This window comes from Gopherus evgoodei, chromosome 23 (genome assembly GCF_007399415.2).
Source record: "Gopherus evgoodei ecotype Sinaloan lineage chromosome 23, rGopEvg1_v1.p, whole genome shotgun sequence".
In the NCBI taxonomy this organism is placed as follows: Eukaryota; Metazoa; Chordata; order Testudines; family Testudinidae; genus Gopherus; species Gopherus evgoodei.
This window is the reverse complement of record NC_044344.1, coordinates 14,938,828-14,957,652: the sequence shown is the minus strand read 5'-3', so window position 1 is coordinate 14,957,652 and position 18,825 is coordinate 14,938,828. Positions and strand designations below refer to the sequence as shown.

The 18,825-nt window shown below is 46.5% G+C and overlaps 1 protein-coding gene across 1 annotated transcript in view; it reads left to right on the top strand.

The window, feature by feature from the left end:
* Window positions 1-3,195: 3,195 nt before the first annotated feature.
* LOC115639234 (leucine-rich repeat-containing protein 37A2-like) overlaps window positions 3,196-18,825 on the top strand; it is a 67,087-nt gene continuing 51,457 nt past the window's right edge. Inside the window, exons 1-2 of the mRNA XM_030541720.1 lie at window positions 3,196-3,407; window positions 16,932-17,003. Coding sequence (XP_030397580.1) covers window positions 3,196-3,407; window positions 16,932-17,003 — 284 coding nt within the window. The remainder of the gene's footprint in view (window positions 3,408-16,931; window positions 17,004-18,825) is intronic.

Sequence of the window (18,825 nt, the reverse complement as noted above, 5' to 3'; positions counted from 1 at the left end):
GAGTTAAACTAAAGCTCCTCTTCTCCTCATTTCCTATGTAGTTTATAGCCTGCTTAAATAACCATGGCCTATAGCACAAGAAGCTGGCAGCCTTCGCTGAAGTAGCTGGGGATCTCCCAACTTCAGTCTCTCATGACAGATTGTAGTCTATTGCACTGGGCGTCTGGTAGTTAGCATCACTTTCTTTACTGGCTTTTACATCTGTGAGGGTCTCTCATGGCCTGTTAACTGTGCAGCCACAGTTTGATCAGTGAAACTAACCTAAGTTTAAATTGAATGAAATCATTTTCAGAGCAGCTGGACGTTCTTCAGCCTTTTTAAGACTTGAGCTTTTATCAACTACCTCCACTGTTGCCAGCACTTATATTTGGTGGTTTTATTAAAGCCAGATTCTTCTTTGAGTGCTTTTTTACTTTGACTCCAATCAGATGTGTGCATGATGTGTGCACGGTCATTGAAAACTTTTCCCTTAGCAGCTTCCCTTGGGTTGGCTAGGGAGCCCCCTGGAGTGGTGCCTTCATGGCACTCAATATATGACCCAGTTCCTTCTTGGGGCTACTTCGACAGAGGGGAAGGAGGGTGGGTATTGGAATGGATGTGAACAACACATCTTGAAGAACAGTTACAAGAAGGTAAGTAACCGTTTTTTTCTTCTTTGGGTGCTTGTTTACATCGATTCCAATCAGGGGACTCCCAAGCTCTCTCCTGGAGGTCGTGTCAGAATTAAGGAACCACTGATTGGAGAACTGCCCTGCCAAAAGCTGCGTCCTCTCTGGCATGCTGTGTGATGGCATAGTGGGAAGTAAACGTGTGCACGGATGGCCAGGTCGCCACTCTGCAGATCTGGATGGGCACTGGGCCAGGAAAGCGGTGGATGAGGCTTGAGCCCGCGTCAAGTGCGCCGTAATAGGTGGAGCTGGAACCTTGGTGAGGTCAAAGCAAGTACGGATGCAATTGTGATCCGTGACGCAAGGAGCATCTCTTTGTATTTGGTTGTAGTGTTCCCAAGAGTTAAAGTTATACCTCCTGGTTGGCTATCCTCAGCTATAGGTCCCCAGCAGCATACAGTTTCCTGCCAAAGAGGACCATACATTTAGCCTCCTTAGCCTTGGGAGCCGGTGCCTGTTGTCCTGGCGCTCTTTTTCATTCACCATCGAGACCACCAGGGAGCAGGGATGTGGGTGAGAGAATAAAAACTCTGAATTGGAATGGACATGAACAACACATCTCAAAGAACAAGTTACAAGAAGGTGAGTAACTGTTTTTTCATGTGAGGAACTCTGCTTAAAGACATTTTTGGCCTCACAGTTGCAGAGAAAAGCTTGAAAACATTATCTGAGTGACCCGTAGAGACTCAGAAACTGGAAGGCAAATCAAGAGCACCCCCCCTCCATTTATTATGTTTTAAAATCTCATTATTTGGGGGAACTGACTCAACTTTTTAACCCTGGGAGTTGGCAATGCTGTGCCTCATGCTGCAGCCTTCAACCCTCTGTTCATCTTGCAGACCCTCCTGATTTGAGGCGGCCAGGGATTATCAGATTGTCACAGGGCATTCTTCCCTTCTGAGTGCCTTTGGGTGAGGATGGTTTGGGATCAATCCGTCAGCGTTACCTGAGTAGAGGTGTAGTCACAATGACTGTATTCTCTCTCTCCTTGTGCTTAACATGGGGGGGTGCTTGGATCCTTTTCCTTCTACTCCCTTCTTTTTTCTTCATTTGTCTTCAGGGTTTAGAAACTGAGGCCCCCGTATTTAGGTGCCTAACTCCCATTGATCAGAGTCTGAGCTCTCCTTGGACCATTATCGTGAGAAAGCAACTGAAAAGAGACAAGTCTTACTTCTTTCTTTGCATGTGATGAGATCCATGGTTCCTCTAGGACAGATCCACAGTGGTGGGCCATGGCTAAGAAACCTTGATGCCCTGCTCTTAGATGTCTCACTGTTGGTGCTCATACTTCTACCATTCCCAGGGCTGTCCCTGATTTGGCAAGCTCAGATGAGAACAATATCTGCAGGATGGGGCTTCCCCTTTTTGGTACTCTCAGGAAAAATGGAGGATAGATGGGTTGCCCTCCCTGCTTTGATGAGCTCAGGTGAGAGGGCAGTTACACAGCTGGATGCTTCTGCATATTATGCATTCCTGTTTGTTCATGTAGTGCCCCAAAGTGTGCAAACTACTGCATGTGAACCTAGGAACAATACAGCCCTTTCCTGGAGGAGCAGACAATGTAACGAGACAACTCGCTGAGAAGGTTGAGGGAAGTGAGGCCTGGTCAGAAAAATAATCAAGGTGCTGCTGGCAAACATTTTGTTAATGCCATTTCTTTTGGTTATGTTTGGTATCCATTCTGCCTCCCTCCATTCTGCAGTCTGTCTATTTCCCCTCATTAATCTGCCACAGCCATGCACTCCACTTTCCCAATGCTCACCAGAGGCAGGGAGCACCAGCCCATCAACAAAGAGAAAACACAAAATGTGAAATATTGCAAAGGCTCTGAGGTCCACCTAACCCCATCTCCCTTCAGCTCCCCCTTTTCTGGCGGGGTGCACAACCCCCTCGCAGGGCTGCCAATAGCCCACTCTGTCCAGTGGGTCTCTACCATTTCTTATCCTGCCTGGAAAGGGGGAGGAACAGGAGCCTTCCCTGTGGATGCTCCACACGTCGTCCTTGTCCACCAGTACCAGAGGCTTCCTTCCCCCTTTTCTCTGTGTGTCTCCATCCTCGCAGTGGGGCAGAGGAATCCCACCCCAGCCCCACCCCATCCTCACAGTGGGGCAGAGGAATCCCACCACAGCCCAGGAGACGGCTGCCTGGAGGGATCTATTTCCTTGGTGCCCCCGGGGCGTGGGTATGGGGCTGGGTCCCCTTCCCTTGCATGCCCTGTGGCCCTTCTCCACTGTGGGGAGCTTGTGAAGGTCTCCTGGTCCCTGGAGTGGGAAGCCCCGGGGGGCTCTGCGGAGGTCTTGCTGAGCTCAGGGGCCGCTCTAGAATCGTGGTGACCTCACTGCTGGGGGGGGTCACCGGCAGGCCATGGCTGTTGATGGGGCCAGAGGCTAGTGGGTCCAGCGGTGACATTGGCGGTAGGGGCAGCCCACGGGGCCATGCTGTGCCTCACGCGTGACAGGCGTGCGGGTCTGGTTGCTTGGTAACCACAGGGAGCAGCTACCGTTCTCCCAACATCCGCCGAGCCCCGATGAGTGAGGCAGGGCTCCGGCCCCCTCTGCTCCTCCTCCTGCCGCTGGTGGCTGTCACCGCCTCCCTCGCTGGGCCGCACGGCAACGCCTGCCCGGCCCCATGCCAGTGCCAGCGGGGGCTGCTCAACTGCAGCAGGGCCGCCCTGCCCGCCGGGCTCCACTGGCTGCTACCGCCTGGGCCTGCCGCCCGCAACCAGACCTTCTTCTTCCTGTGAGTACCGGGACAGTGCGTCAAGACAGACGCCCCCCAAGGCAGCCCCCGCCCCCAATGGGAGACCCCCCTGGACTCAGACACCCCCCTCCCTGTGGGGAGAGAAACTCCAGCACCCAGATCTCTCCTGCCCAGGCAGGGGTCCTTTCCGCACAGACTACATAGGCTCATTGCAGTACCTGACCATCTCCCGCTCATGGGTTCCCCCTCCAAAGCCCTGTGTGAGGTAGAGGAATAGTGCTGCTACCTTCATTTTCAGAGCGCGTCGGGGCAAAACTGCCAAATTTGGGATCTAAAGTGAGGCAGCTGAGGGAATTGGGAGCATAAATCTCATTGGCTTTCAGTGAGGCGTGTGTTCCTAAATCCCCTGGGTCTCTAAATCTGCATTTGGGGCTGATTGTTGAAGGGCCTGCAGCTCTTGTTGAGGTCAATGGAAGGCAGACCCTGTCTGATTTAGTTCCCTAAATGTGCCTTTCAGCGCCTAACTTCAGACACTCAGGTTTGAAAATGTTGGCCTAGCTGATGTGCCCAAGCTCCCCTTCCCCCAACTATCTGCTCTTCTTTTGCCTGTTATTACCAGGGTCAGGGGAAGGAGCGAATCTGCCTCTGCCTTAGGGGGCATGGGGACATTCACCAGCGTAGCTGTGCGTTTGAACGGGAGATGAGCTAAACTGGAAAAAGGCTCTTCTGGCTTAAGTGTGTCCACACAGGGAATTAGATAGGGTGTAACTATAGCAGTGCATATCCACACCTTTCCTTTACCGTCTCCCTGTGTAGATAAGCCCTTACTCCCCAGCATCCCAACCCCAAAAGAGATTTGGCTGAGCCTGCCAGTAGTGGCTGTGGTCCCTGAGGACACCAAGATTCTCTTGGGAGTTGTCATTGCTGCTGTACCTCACACGTGGGCCACACCGGCCCCTTAGCAGCTCTGGGAAATGGGGGAGCACAATGATGGCTTAAAGCTATTATTATTGTCATTATTTATGTGTATTACTGCAGCACCTAGGAGCCACAGTCATGGAGTAAGACCCTACTGTGCTAGACAAATAGAGAAAGAAACTATGGTTCCAGCCCAAGGGGCTCCCTTGGCTCTCTATCCCCCATCTCTGCACATGCAGTGTAGAAAGTGGGACATTTACCACCCTTAAGGTAAATACAATTAAGCAAAGTACACAGAAGCAAATAGCGAGGCCAAGGAAGCTCCTGCCTTTCTTGTGAGGATGTGAAAACTGTCTCCAAAGCTGTGGCAGAAAACCAGGCAGGAGAGGGTCTGGGAAAGTTTGAGGCAGAAGCTCTGCACCAAACAGAGACAAAGCAGGGCAGTATTCGGGATAATACTGTTTCCCCTGTTCTAGTAAAGCTCTTTGTTCAATGTTAGTACAAATTGACTCATTCTGTGATGCTTTACCATGGTTACATGACAATCCGCTTCCCCAAAGCAGACAACCAGTCATCCACAGATGTACCCAAAGCAAATCAGAATCTGAAGTTACAGAACTCACATTATCCAATCTATCACACCACCTGGTACAGCTGTAGCCTTTGTGCAGACCCACCCTCTTTCCCTGGCAGTCTCCTGTTCATAGCTGAAAACATCAGTCCTGTCATTATTATAATTTAATTTATTTGTACCGTGGTAGCGCCCAGGCACCAGCCACCTTGTGCTGTGCACTGTGGGACCATTACAAAGAGATGACCCCTGGCCCACAGAGTTTATATCGAATATAAAATGAGAGAGACAACAGATGGCTGCAACAAACAGCTGGAAGCTGAAGCTAGACAAATTCAGACTAGAAATAAGTTGCCATTCCCCCTTGTTATACCCCCATGGAACACTCTGAATGATGCGTCTTCATTCTTGGCATTAACACCCTGACAAAGTTTGTAGTCTCATTATTTCCTCCCCATTAGCCAGTGGTTAGCCATGCTTGTGAGAGTGGCTGTGACCATCACTTGCCATCTTAACTGCCTGTTTTCAGTCACTCAAAACTTTCTGAAACTTTCACTTCTTGAGCTGAAAGTTTCCAGGTCTGCTCTCTTCCCACAAGTGATTTTTATTTTAAATTCTGGTTAGAAACAGTGCAGTCAGTTTTAAGAATGAGGTTATTGAAAAAAAGGGATACACTTTCTCCATTAAAAAAGACAAAATCTTTTCTGGATTTCCCCATTGTCTGAACAGCTCTACGGCCACAGTGGCTGTGTGTTGAAAGGTGACATATGGCCTGAAAGCCTTCAGTCAGAAGGAGGAATGGACTCAAGAGGCAGAAACAAACTAACCTAACAAACAGAGAAAACACGCTCCACCCTCAGTGAATATTTTCAAACTCCCAGATGAGACTTGGGTGGAGTTTTCCCCTATGATTTCCAGAGCCTTACATGGAACTTTCCTCAGCTTCCGGGAGCTGGGAAGGATTCCGTCTGGGCATTGTTGCTAGAGAAGAGATGTCAAGAAAGGCATGGTACTGTAGTCTCATTTAGCAGGAGGAAGAAAGAGGGTGCTGTTGGATTGTTAACTGGGGGACCCCAAGAGGATTTCTGAAGCTGGGAGATGAAGTTATGAGCTGGTCACTGATGTGGGGGGAAGATCTGGGATGGCTGGCATCCAGGAGGAGGTTTGGGGGCTTGCCCTAAGGGAATCAGAGGTGATTTCTACAGCAGGAGCTGATGGCTTTTTTGCCTTGGCTTTCGAAAGGCTTGCAGAACATTTTGGGGCTGATCCCACATGGAGCATTATAAACTGGTGTGCTGAGATCACTGCCTGCCAAGCTGACCAGCATTATTGTTTTCCTTGTGCTCCCCTATCTGTCTGTTCCACCTGGAGCCTTTCCCCTTAGATTGTAATATCCTTGAGATAGGGATCTTTTTATTGTTTGTTTGTACAGCACCTAGCACCCTGGGGGTACTGGCCCCAATCCTGGGGCCCCTGGCCACTATGCAACACAAATAATCCACATCATAAAATTCCAGGATTGTCCCCTTTCTGTTTGTCATTGTGCAGCCTAGAATGTCTGCTGAGTCAGTGTGAAGCGATGGCTGAGAGCCCTCTTTGTTTGGAATATGACTAGGTCTAATCCTCAGTGGAATTCATGGTCTGTTACCATACAGTTTTTAAGTTCTCAGACACTTTTAGCTTTTTTACACTTTATGAATTACACACGTACGACCGCATGGGCTTTCAGCTTGTCAACGATAATAAACTATAGGCCAGATTCTGCTCCCATTGACGTCAGTGGGAGTTTTCCCACTGACTTCCATGGGAGCATTAGCAAGCATCAAGGGGAGATTCCATGGGTTCATTACATCCTTCATTAGGAGGCCTCCACAGCAGGCGCAGAGCTAACATAGCCAGTTCTACACCTTCCCTGGCAGGCATCCCAGCACAGGGTCATGTCAGAGTACGCGGAGAATGGAAGGGAGTATGGCTGCAGTGTTCCTATACCCCAGCTATTGCAGCCAGGGTGTAAGTGAGGTCAGCCCGCAAGCCTGCTCAAACTGGTACCAAAGATCAAATCAGCCCCCAGTATAGGAGTGGTATAAGATGCACCAGTACAGGGACGAATTCCTTCTTAAACCCCACAGTTCCACTGCAGTATAGCTATATTACCTCTATGGTGGGAGGGCAGCAGCACTTCAGAGCCAGCATGTTGCCCACCATGAGGGGGAGGGGAAATGGCAGCCAAAGATTATGGGGCCAGACCCCTATTTGTATGAGAGAGCTGAATGGACAAGCATTGCAAAGGTATGTGCTGCGTCAATGGGGTCTGGTATTAGCACATCGCTCCCACCTGCCAAGTGACGTATCCAGCAGCTTGCGAGAGCAGGTAGAAGGGACAGGACCACCTGGGAAAGGCTGGGAATTTAAATGAACACAGTGCAAAGGTGGGGTGAGCAGCAGAGCTGGATTAATAACTGATTTTTTGGTTTGCTGGCAGGCCCAAAAAACCCAGTTCTGGGCAAGTCAAAATGAAACTGAAACTTCCAAAAAAATGTAAGGATTTGACAAAGTCGACACAAACTATGTTTTGTTTGAATGAAAGTTTCATTTCCAGGCATTTTTAAAAGGAAATGAATGGCCAGGTTCACAAACTAGCCATAGGAGGAGCTGTTTCCTTATAAAGCTGAGTGCAGTGGCTAGTGCCCTCTCCCAGGGTGATTTGCACACAGGTCTCCAGGCTCTCAGGACAGTGCCCTAAGCACTGGCTATGGGGTTGATTGAAACAGGATTTTTTCAGTCTTACCTGTTGAAGCTTTTCCACTTTGGATAATTATTGGAGCAGGGCCTTGAACTGGGATCACTGACATTAGAAAAAGAGCATGTCCTAACCAGCAGGCGATAGAAGTAGTCTCGCACACATTCTCTGGCCCAATGACTATTCAAGTATTTCATACACCATGCAACATCTTCTGTAGGAGAGAGAAATTATTAGTCAGAAAACTTTCACCCAGCTCTAATGGGCAGAGAAAACCCAGTGCCCTGTCAGAAAAGGGGCTGGTCCAGGAAGACCCAGCTTGGAGAACACAGCCACAAAGAATCCATCCCTTGGGATGGGAATAAAGGTACCACACTCACAATACTAAAGGGGTTTGTTTTCTTCTTCCCTTATTAGTAGCAGGATTTTCAGGAAAACAGGTTCCTTTGTTCCTTACAAGTTGTTTTGCCCCTGCAGCTCATTCCAGCCATAGCCCTCTGTGACACCTGCTTCTCCACAGAAATCAGTGGTGCCACCCCAATGGAGGATTGTGACTTTCAGAAGGGGGCAGCAGACTCAGTCTACATGCAACGATTTCAGGGCATGAATGTGCTCCATCAAAGTCAATGGGCATATTGCCTTGGAGGAGCATGATCACCCCCTTTTATGACTAAATACCGGCATTGGGAAATACAGGACAGAGGGGAAGTGTTTGCAAAGTATTCTGTTTAGGAACATTTCTCCATGGAATTATCATCTTTTAAATTAATTCGCTAAAGATAATAGTGAAATGGCATTTATTTCTTCACAGAGACTTCAGTGGGAACTCTATTTCTTCCATTGAAAAAAGAGTATGGAAGGGATACCCTTGGGCTGAGTATTTGTGAGTATTTTCTAGCATTTTATATATTGAGGGCTAAAGGTATTTTCCAGGTATTTAGTTCAGTCTTTGAGCGAGAAACTGTAAGGAAATAAAGAACACGCACACACGTTTCCATTCCAGTTCAGGGCAAGGGGTAGTAAAGAAATGGGTGAGGATGTTAGAATGGGTGATAATCAGTTCTCTGATCTAATGTTCATCTTTTCACACAGTGAAATCTGAAAGCCCTGCTAGCTTTATTGGCCCAGGACTCTGATGCCATTGTTCATGAAGCAGAGGCATCTGGAATGTTAGGTAGTTAGTATCCGAACATGAAATTGGCTCAGTTGTGCCCTTAACGAGGTGTTCACTTTAATGGTGAAGAAAATCTAGTACTAACAAGGGAAGTACGCATGGGGGGGGGGGTTGCTTACATTTTATTTCTTGGTGGTGTTTTTTTAAAAACTTACCCAAGTGATTGTCCATTGTGAATAAGCCATATGCTTGTTATATATATTTGTGGAGGTGTCATTTAATAGACATAAGTTTACGAAAAGAAAAGCACTTTCATATACATTATTGTAGCATAGTTAGATTTGCTCTCTTACTAACTAAAAAAGCACCTTCTCAAATGAGCACTGGGGCACAGACATGTCTGAACAGACATACTTAAACATGCTGTGAGTCTTGGAAGCATGCTGGCATCAGTTACTGAGCCCATGCACACATCGCCCTTGAATGTTAGAGTAGAGGTTACAGAAGGCCTTTGGGTTTTTTCTTCTCTCCCAAACCATCATACATTGACTTTTAATATATTTTCTCAAATTGTGCTCATGAGCTCAGTTTACTGTTTTATAGAAGTTGTTAATTGTTACAGTTCTTTTGTAAAGAGATTGAACATGATTTTGCAGTTGTGTTCTCACTATTTTGCAGTTATTTGGACAGAAATGACTGGCCCAGTTAGACATCTCAAGCTGCAAACAGTGTGCTTCTTTCCAGGATAAGATGTCTACCTGGGAACAGTATGCTTGGTGGATCATATCTGGATTTTTCAGAGTATACTCTCTCCGCAGCCATTCTTGTAATTCCTTGGGAGGCTTTCATGGGGCTACAAGCTGTGGTAAGGAAGGGGGAGGTTTGGAATGGTAGATTCACCTTGCATGTTCAGTTCCATGCACACAGCCTCAACAGTTACTGTTTGTAAATAGCTCAAGGACTCATTGCTCCAAGAGTGTGGCTCTGCAGAGCTAACCAGAGCACTCCAGTTACAAGTAAGTCATTTTCCTTTATTACTTTCTGAATTCCTTCGGGTTCAATTACTCCTCAGTTAGGACTGAAAACTGGTCTCCATGGTGGATGCTGATGTCCATTCTCCCATTCTCACAGGGGACAGGAGAAGTTAGATACTGTAAAAGAAAATTGTATTTGAAGTATCAGTCTCCCTCCAAATGTGAGACAAACACACATCTCATTTCTTCCTCTCTGCCCAATGTATCTGATTTCCTTCAAACTTAAAAAAATAACTTCTATCTTGAAATTACAGGCTGAAAGGCATAGGGGGAGGAATTTAGCACCAGGTCAACACACAAGAGTATTTAGAATGGGTCTTACCATCTTAACTATGAAGTCACAACCAGGACTGCCAGGTACAGGGACAGACTAGAAACTTTCTCCCTCCTAGCTCTTCTTTCTATTGCTTCAGTCTGGAGCAGAAAGTCCTGTCTATCTTGTGAACTAATAATAGTCAGCAATTATGGAGCTGATCTCTTTTATGGTCTAACTAAGACAGAAAATATAAAATCACCCCGGAGCTTTTTAGACACGCAGTCCTGGAAAGGAGTGAGGCACCCAGACTTTCAAGATATTAATTCAGAACTCATTACATGTAGTGATGTGATAGATCAAAAGATGAAAAGGGAAAAAATACAAGCAGAGGATCAGATCTCGCCAGTTCTCCACAATTCAAGAAGGATGTTGATAAATTTCAGAAGATTCAGAAAAGAGTCGTGAGACTGATTAAAGGATGGGAAAACATGCCTTATAGGGTGTGTCTACATTGCAGTTGGACACCCGGGGCTGGCCCATGCTAGCTGACTCGGGCTCACAATGTGACAGGTTGGATCACAGAAACCCCCTTGGGGCTGCCAAATGATGTGCCAAGACTACTTCTGCCCCTGCTTTCTTGCCCTCCCAGCTTGGGACTTCAGTACCCTGCCTGGTAAGAGCCAGACTTGCTAGACTGCTACAAACCCAGACCCAGGACTGAACCACGTCCCCTAACAGCTGTAGGCTTAAACTGAAAGCAGTTTAAGAAGTGTTCCTGTCTTTAACACTCAGATACCCAACTCCTAATGGGGTCCAACCCCCAAATAAATCCATTTTACCCTGTCTAAAGCTTATACAGAAGGTAGGATTTAAGTGGTTCCAAGTAGTAACAGACAGAACAAAGTGAATTGCCAAGTAAAATAAAATAAAACCCTCAAGTCTATGCCTAATACAGTAAGAAAACAGAATACAGATAAAACCTCACCCTCCAAAATGTTTCAGTAAGCTTCCTTTTACAGACTAGTCTCCTTCTAGTCTGGATCCAGTAAACACTCACACCCCCCATAGTTACGGTCCTTTTTTCCAGTTTCTCGCAGGTATCCTTAGGGGTAGAGGGGCTATCTCTTGAGCCAGCTGAAGACAAAATGGAGGGGTCTCCCAGGGGTTTAAATAGACTTTCTCTTGTGAGTGAAGGCCCCTTCCTCTCTCCTATGCAAAGTCCAGCTCCAAGATGGAGTTTTGGAGTCACATGGGCAAGCCACATGTCCAGACATGATTCAAAACTTACAGGTAGCAGCCATGGTTCACATGCTGCCTTGAACGTCCTCAAGTAGGCTTTTTATGTGAATTGGAGCCTTCCAAGATCCATTGTCAGTTAAGTGCTTCTTGATTGGGCACTTAGCTTACACATTCCTTTCTCAAGAAGCTGACCAGATGCTTTACTAAGGCTACTTAGAAATCAAGCAACTATACAGCCAATATTCATGACTTCAAGTACAAAAATGATGCATGCATACAAATAGGAGGAATGTATTCAGTAGATCCTAACCTTTACAGAGATATGTTACATGTCATATGTAGCATAAAACATATTCCAGTTATGTCATTTATATATTTATAAGCATATTTCCATAAAGATAAGGGATGCAATGTCACAGTAGATGTCCAGGCTTGGGCTGGAGCCTGGGCTCTGGGACCCTCCCACCTCACAGGGTCCTAGAACCTGGGCTCCAGGACGAGCCCAAAAGTCTACACAGCAATAAAACAGGCCCAGAGCCCAAACTCCGTGAGCCCAAGTCAGACATACCAAGAGTGATAGACTCAAAGAGCTCAATCTATTTAGTTTAACAGAGAAAAGGTTAAGGGGTGTCTTGATCAGAGTCTGTAAGTCTGTAAGTACTGACATGGAGAACAAATATTTGATAACGGGCTGTCAAGGCTGATTCCCCACTCTGGCACTTCGAGTGTAGAAGGTGGGGCCCGCAAGGATTTTAAAAATTAATACTGGCCACTCCAGGAATGTATTAAACTCCCAAGGTTACAGTTTTTCTCTGAACTTGTATGGGTAGATGCAACCACCAGCCAAGTGCAAAAAGCCCTTTTGGAACTCAGGAAGGCACACTTGGGAATTCCTTCCTGTGGGGTACCCTCCAGCCCTTTCACTCCCACTCCGGGGCAGAGCTCAGAAAGAAAACAAAGGAAATCAGCTGTTGCCACCAGCTAATTAAACAATATATGCCCAAGACTCTTAGGGACACAAAAATTCAATCCTGTTCTTAAAAAAGGAAAATTTTATTTAAAAAGAAAGAAAATACATCTGGAATTTAGGCTATTTGCTAAATTTTTTTAAAAAAAATTACAAGGATTAAGCATCAAGATAGCTTCTTGAGGTCCAGCTTAAAGGTTACAAGTCAAACAAAAGCAACTGGGGTTAGCACAAAGGAATCCACAAGCCATAAAGAAATAAAAGAGAGAAACCTAATCACATCTTCCTAGATATTACATGATCTACTTACATATCTGGGATTTCAAATGAGTAGTTTCTAGGCATGATCTGATGATTTTCCATACCTGGCCCAAAGCTTTTTCAGCATAGTTCCAGCCCTATCTCTGCTCTGCCCCTCTCTCCGGAGAACAACAGACAAAGGGGAAGCTTTTTCCCAATTTTAAAAAGTTCTAGGCTTCCCATTGGCTCTTTTGGTCAGGTGCCCCCTCCCTTCCTTTTACCTATGGACTTTTTAAATCCTTTACAGGTAAAGCAAGTAGAGAATAGCTACTAACAGGTATTTTATAGCTAACTGGCTGGCTGGGTGGCCAGAAAAGGGAACTACCCACCCCCTTCATTTATCACACAGGCTATTCAGTCTATTCACAGACAAAAGTATAACACAATCCAATGGCTGTAAGTTGAAGGTAGACTGAGTAATTAACAATTGGAACAAGATTGCTTGTGCACCAACTCAGGGCAACCACCAAGCAAACAAAGAGAACCTTTGGGTATGTCTACACTACGAAATTAGGTTGATTTTATGGAAGTTGATTTTTAGAAATTGATTTTATACAGTTGATTGTGTATGTTTTACACTAAGCACATTAAGTCTTCGGACTGCGTCCTCACTACCGTGGCTAGCATCGACTTACAGAGCGGTGCACTGTGGGTAGCTATCCCATAGTTCCCACAGTCTCTGCCACCCATTGGAATTCTGGGTTAAGCTCCCAATGCCTGATGGGGCAAAAACATTGTTGCGGGTGGTTTTGGGTACATGTCATCAGTCATCCCTCCCTCCGTGAAAGAAACGCAGACAATCGTTTCACGCCTTTTTTCCTGAGTTACCTGTGCAAACGCCATAGCACTACAAGCATGGAGACCGCTCAGCTCACCATCAGCGCTACTGTTGTGAGCATTGTAAACACCTTGCGCATTATCCTGGCATATATGCAGAACCAGGCTAAGAGATGTCAGCACAAGGAGGATTTTGATGAGGACATGGACACAGATGTTCCTGAAAGCACAGGCTGTGGCAATTGGGACATCATGGTGGCACTGGGGCTGGTTGATACAGTGGAATGCCGATTCTGGGCCAGGCAAACAAGCACAGACTGGTGGGACTGCATAGTGTTGCAGGTATGGGATGTTTCACAGTGACTGCGAAACTTTCACATACATAAGTCCACTTTCCTGGAACTCTGTGAGTTGCTTTCCCCCACCCTGAAACACAGGAATACCAAGATGAGAGCTGCCCTGACAGATGAGAAGCAAGTGGCAATAGCCCTGTGGAAGCTGCTGTCATCCAAGTAGCCAGTGCAATCTTTGACATTCTGTTATCAAGGGTAGTGACTCTGGGAAATGTGTAGGTCATAGTGGATGGCTTTCCTGCAATGGGGTTCCCTAAATGTTGTGGGGTAATAGATAGAATGCATATTCCCATCTTGGCACTGGACCACCTTGCCAACCAGTACATAAACTGCAAAAGGTACTTCTCAATGGTGCTGCAAGCCCTGGTGGATCACAAGGGATGTTTCACCTACATCAACACAAGATGGCTGGGAAAGGTGCATGACGCTCTCATCTTTAGGAACCCGGGGTTATTCGAGCAGCTGCAAGAAGGGACTTACTTCCCAGACCAGAAAATGACCATTGGGGATGTTGAAATGCCAATAGTTATCCTTGGGGACCCAGCCTACCCCTTGCTCCCATGGCTCATGAAGCCATACATAGGCAGCCTGGACAGCAGTAAGGAGCAATTCAACTATAGGCTGAGCAAGTGCAGACTGGTGGTAGAATGTGCCTTTGGACGTTTAAAAGCTTGCTGGCGCGGTTTGCTGAATAGGTCAGACCTCAGAGCAAACAACATTCCAATTGTTATTGCTGCTTGCTGTGTGCTCCACAATATCTGTGAGAGCGAGGGGGAGATGTTTATGGCAAGGTGGAAGGTTAAGGCAAATCGCCTGGTGTCCGATTTTGAGCAGCCAGACACCAGGGCGATTAGAAGAGCACATCAAGGTGCGCTGCGCATCAGAGAGGCTTTGAAAACCAGTTTCATGACTAGCCAGGCTTCAGTGTGACAGTTGTGTGTGTTTCTCCTTGATGCAAACCTACCCCCGTTGTTGATTTTAATTTCCTGTAAGCCAACCGCCCACCCCCCTTTGAAATAAAGTAACTATTATTTTGAAACCATGCATTCTTTCTTTATTAATTAAAGGGTGCTCCAACAGATGCTTTTCCATTTACTCCCTCATTAGCCTCAGCATCATGTCCTGCCTCCGCTCTTCATACTCACTTAATTCTTTCTTAGACTCTGCCACTGAATGCCTCCATGCTTTAAGCTGTGTCCTATCAGTGCAGGAGGCCTGCATGAGCTCGGAAAACATGTCATTGTGAGTGGGGTTTTTCCACCTTTTAACCTGCAATAACCTCAGGAACGGAGATGATAGGGGGAGCGTAGAAACATTTGCACCTGGGGGGAGATAAAAAGGGACAGTAAAATTTAAGATGATACATTTCTGAGAACAAGAGTGAGACTCTTTCACAATGAATCAAGCAATTCACAGCAGACAGCACATGTGCTTTAGGTACAAGGCTGCATTTTGCCTTCTATATTGAGCACCCACTGTTGGTATGGTGACATGTCACACACGGCTGGGCAACAGAATTCAGTTTCCAGGCAGTCATGGTAAACCAAAGGGTACGTGGGTTTGGCTTCCAACGCCTTCATAACATGTGGGAATGTTTTCAAACTGCAGTGCCCTCCTTTCCCAGAGCAAGCAGTGGGTTGGGTTTCACATTTAAAAGGAGGGGCTGTGGTTTTCAGGTGGATGTGCAGCACACAACTAGCTCCACCCCACCACGTGGCTATTCTCTGGGATGATCCCTTCTCCCCTCTCCCTGCCATGTGGCTATTCTCCAGGATGATCCCTTCAACACTTCTCCCCCCACCACCCCTGGCCGCGTAGCTATTCTCTGGGATGATCCCTTTTAGCAAGGCACAAACAGCCCAGCATGAACAGGATCCTTTTACTGTTCCCTTACAAAAATTCCCCTATTTCAACCAGATGACCATGAACGATATCACTCTACTGAGGCTAACACAGAAAGATGTAGACTGAATGTTGCTTGAATGTGACCAAAATCCAGGACCATTCGCTGCCATGCTTTGTGCTGCAATGATTCCAGACTACTTGCTACTGGCTTGGCATGGTAAATTGTCCTACCATGGAGGACGAAATAAGGCAGCCCTCCCCAGAAACCTTCTGCAAAGGCTTTCAGAGTACTTCCAGGAGAGCTTCATGGAGATGTCCCTGGAGGATTCCTGCTCCGTCCCCAGACATGTGAACAGACCCTTCCAGTAGCTGTACTGGCCGCGAATGCATCCCAGTTCTTCAGGGCAAATCAAACATTAAACACTATTGCTTTTAAATCCTGTACTGTAGTTACAAATGTGCGCTCACTGGAGGTGCCTTCTCTGACTTCAGGGTCAGGGATCCCACCTTGGGAGGGTATTGGCTCCAGGGTGATGAAAAGTTCCTGGGGAGAACGGATTCACCGCTTGCCTGCTGCACATTCTCCTCCTCCTCCTCCTCTTCCTCATCCTCAAAATCCTCCTCTCTGTTGTGTGAGACTCCCCCCTTGCATATATCCATGGACAGTGGTGGGATAGTGGTAGGCTCCCCCCCAGAATGCCATGCAGCTGGTCATAGAACTGGCATGTATGGGGCTCTGACCCAGAGTGACCGTTTGCCTTCTTTGTCTTTTAGTAGGCTTGCTTGAGCTCCTTAATTTTCACACGGCACTGCTGTGTGTCCCTGTTGTAGCCTCTGTTCAACATGCCCTATGAGATTTTGGCAAATATATTTGCATTTCTTCTTTTCGTTCAGAGTTCGGCCTGCACAGATGCTTCTCCCCATATAGCAATCAGAGGCAGTGTCTCCTGTTCACTCCATGCTGGAGCTCATTTGCCATTCTGGGGGGACTGCATGGTCACCTGTGCTGCTGAGCTCGCCATGCTGACCAAACAGGAAATGAAATTCAAAAGTTCCCAGGGCTTTTCCTGTGTACCTGGCTAGTGCACTGGAATTCAAAGTGCTGTCCAGAGCAGTCACAATGGAGCACTCTGGGAAAGCTCCTGGAGGCCAATACCATCGATTTGCATCTGCGCTACCCCAAATTCAACCCAGCAAGGTCGATTTTAGCACTACTCCCCTCACCGGGGAGGAGTACAGAAGTCGATTTTAAGAGCCCTTTAGGTCGACGGAATGGGGTTGGTTGTGTGGATGCAGTCATTTTTAAATCAACCTAACGACCTGACTCCGTAGCATAGACGAGGCTTTTGAGAGATGCTATTTTAACATAGTTTTCTGCTGAAGCGATTTGTTTCTCTCTTGATTATTGTTGGTATAGCAAGTAAACTACCATTTTGTCTGTGTTTTCAGAATTCTTAAGGACAATGACTTAAGCAAACTGCAGAAAGATTCACTCGAGGGCTTGCTGTCGCTAAAGCACCTGTACGTATTTATTTCTAGTAGTATTTCATTTACACTATAATAGACAAACTGCTATTTTTTCTTGAATCCCTTGCTGCTGTTGGCAGTGCTCCTTTGGGTTATTTTAAAGCAATTAATGATTTTAAAGCTGGGACCTTGGGGACAACTCAGGTCTGGTCTACACTACACAGTTAGGTCAATGTAAGGCAGCGTACGTCAACCTAAGTATGTCATTGTACACACTACAGCCTTGTTACCACTGATGTAAGTGCCATACTACATTGACATCATAACTCCACCTCCATGAGAGGCATAAGGCTTATGTTGGTGCGGTTAGGGTGAGGCAGTGTCCCGTGTAGACACTATGTTACTTACATGGGCTGTTGGCTGTCTTTGTCAATTTCACAACTCCATGCTGAAGCTGTGAAATTGACAAGAAAACCTGGCAGCTAGAGACTGGCTGCCCCTGGCTCCCTACTCCCAGATGGGCTCCAGCCTGGCTGCCTCCCCCACCCCTGATCCCAGACTGCTATCCTGGAGGCGAGAAGGCCAGGTGGGAGCAGGGAGCTGAGAGCCAGGCAGGGAGCTGCACAAAGCTGAGAGCCCTGGCTCTCAGCCCCCCGCACTGCCCCTCCTCAGTCGGGGGAAGCTCTCCTGGTGAGGATGTGCACTGATGACAGAAGGAGGGTAGTGTGGACATCAGCCGCATCAGTAATTACTGCAGTGGCTGTAAGTCGACCTAATATATGTCAGTAGGCTGTAGTGTAGATATGCCCTCATAACAGAGACAATGCTGGATTTCAGCAGCATCTGCCTTATTTTACAGAATTTTATTTCTCTTTTCTATTTCAGTCCATTTGCCTGAGGCTATATCTTCATTGCAAAAACAGGTATTTTTATGTCAAGAACTAAATTGCAATAGCTATCCTGATGTAAATTCTTAGTGGAGACAAGATACAGTAGCTTTTAACTCACTGTAGCTGAGGACAACCCCAGGTGAGGCGCATCGGGTTAATCTCAACTAGCTACAGTTAAGGTAAAAACAGCTACATCAAGGTAAAAACCGGTGCCTTGTCTTCACTAGGGTTTTACATGGAGAGAGCTATTTTGCAGTGAAGATAAAGCCTGAGATTAGGATCTTATCTGCTTTCCAGCTCATCTGCTCTAGCTGTTTACTCTGTTCCTGGGATCCTGAATGGTTTCAACAGCAAGTAGATGCAAAGTCAAAGAGAGGGACCTACAGTGCCCCTTCCCATGTGAAAGGCTGCAGGAGAGATGTTTTTGTGAGGAAATCTCCATGAGGATTTCTTCATGGAGATTCGCCCACATTGTCCTTTTGGAGGGAGTGGGTTTGCTCCTCCCAAAAATGGTATTCCCAAGGCAAATGTGTGAGATCAGGGATCTGCAGGAGGTCTGTCTTATTTGATCAGTTATTTCAAGGCGTGCATGATCCTTGATTCATTTGGGGGATTCTTACGCTGTCTTGGCAAATAATGAAGATACTATATTAATTTTTCCCCCATTTTTCTTCCAAAAAAAACCTAGGAAATTTCACACACAAATTCTTGTTAAAAATGTTAGGCCTGAATTTATTTACAAACATTTTAAAGACATTTCAAAGACACCAAGAACTTTCCTCTTTAGCATTTTTACAAAATTCAACTACTGTTCCATCCAGCAACTACAGAGTTAACTTCTCACTCTCCCTTAAATCACTTGCTTGTCTCCCAACAGCCACTTTTATCAACTCAAATCACCATTTCAAGTAAGTCCTGGGTATTTGAAATCCCCATGCTTACACTTACTTACTCTTCCTTCCACTACACCCTCAAAATTTTCCAAC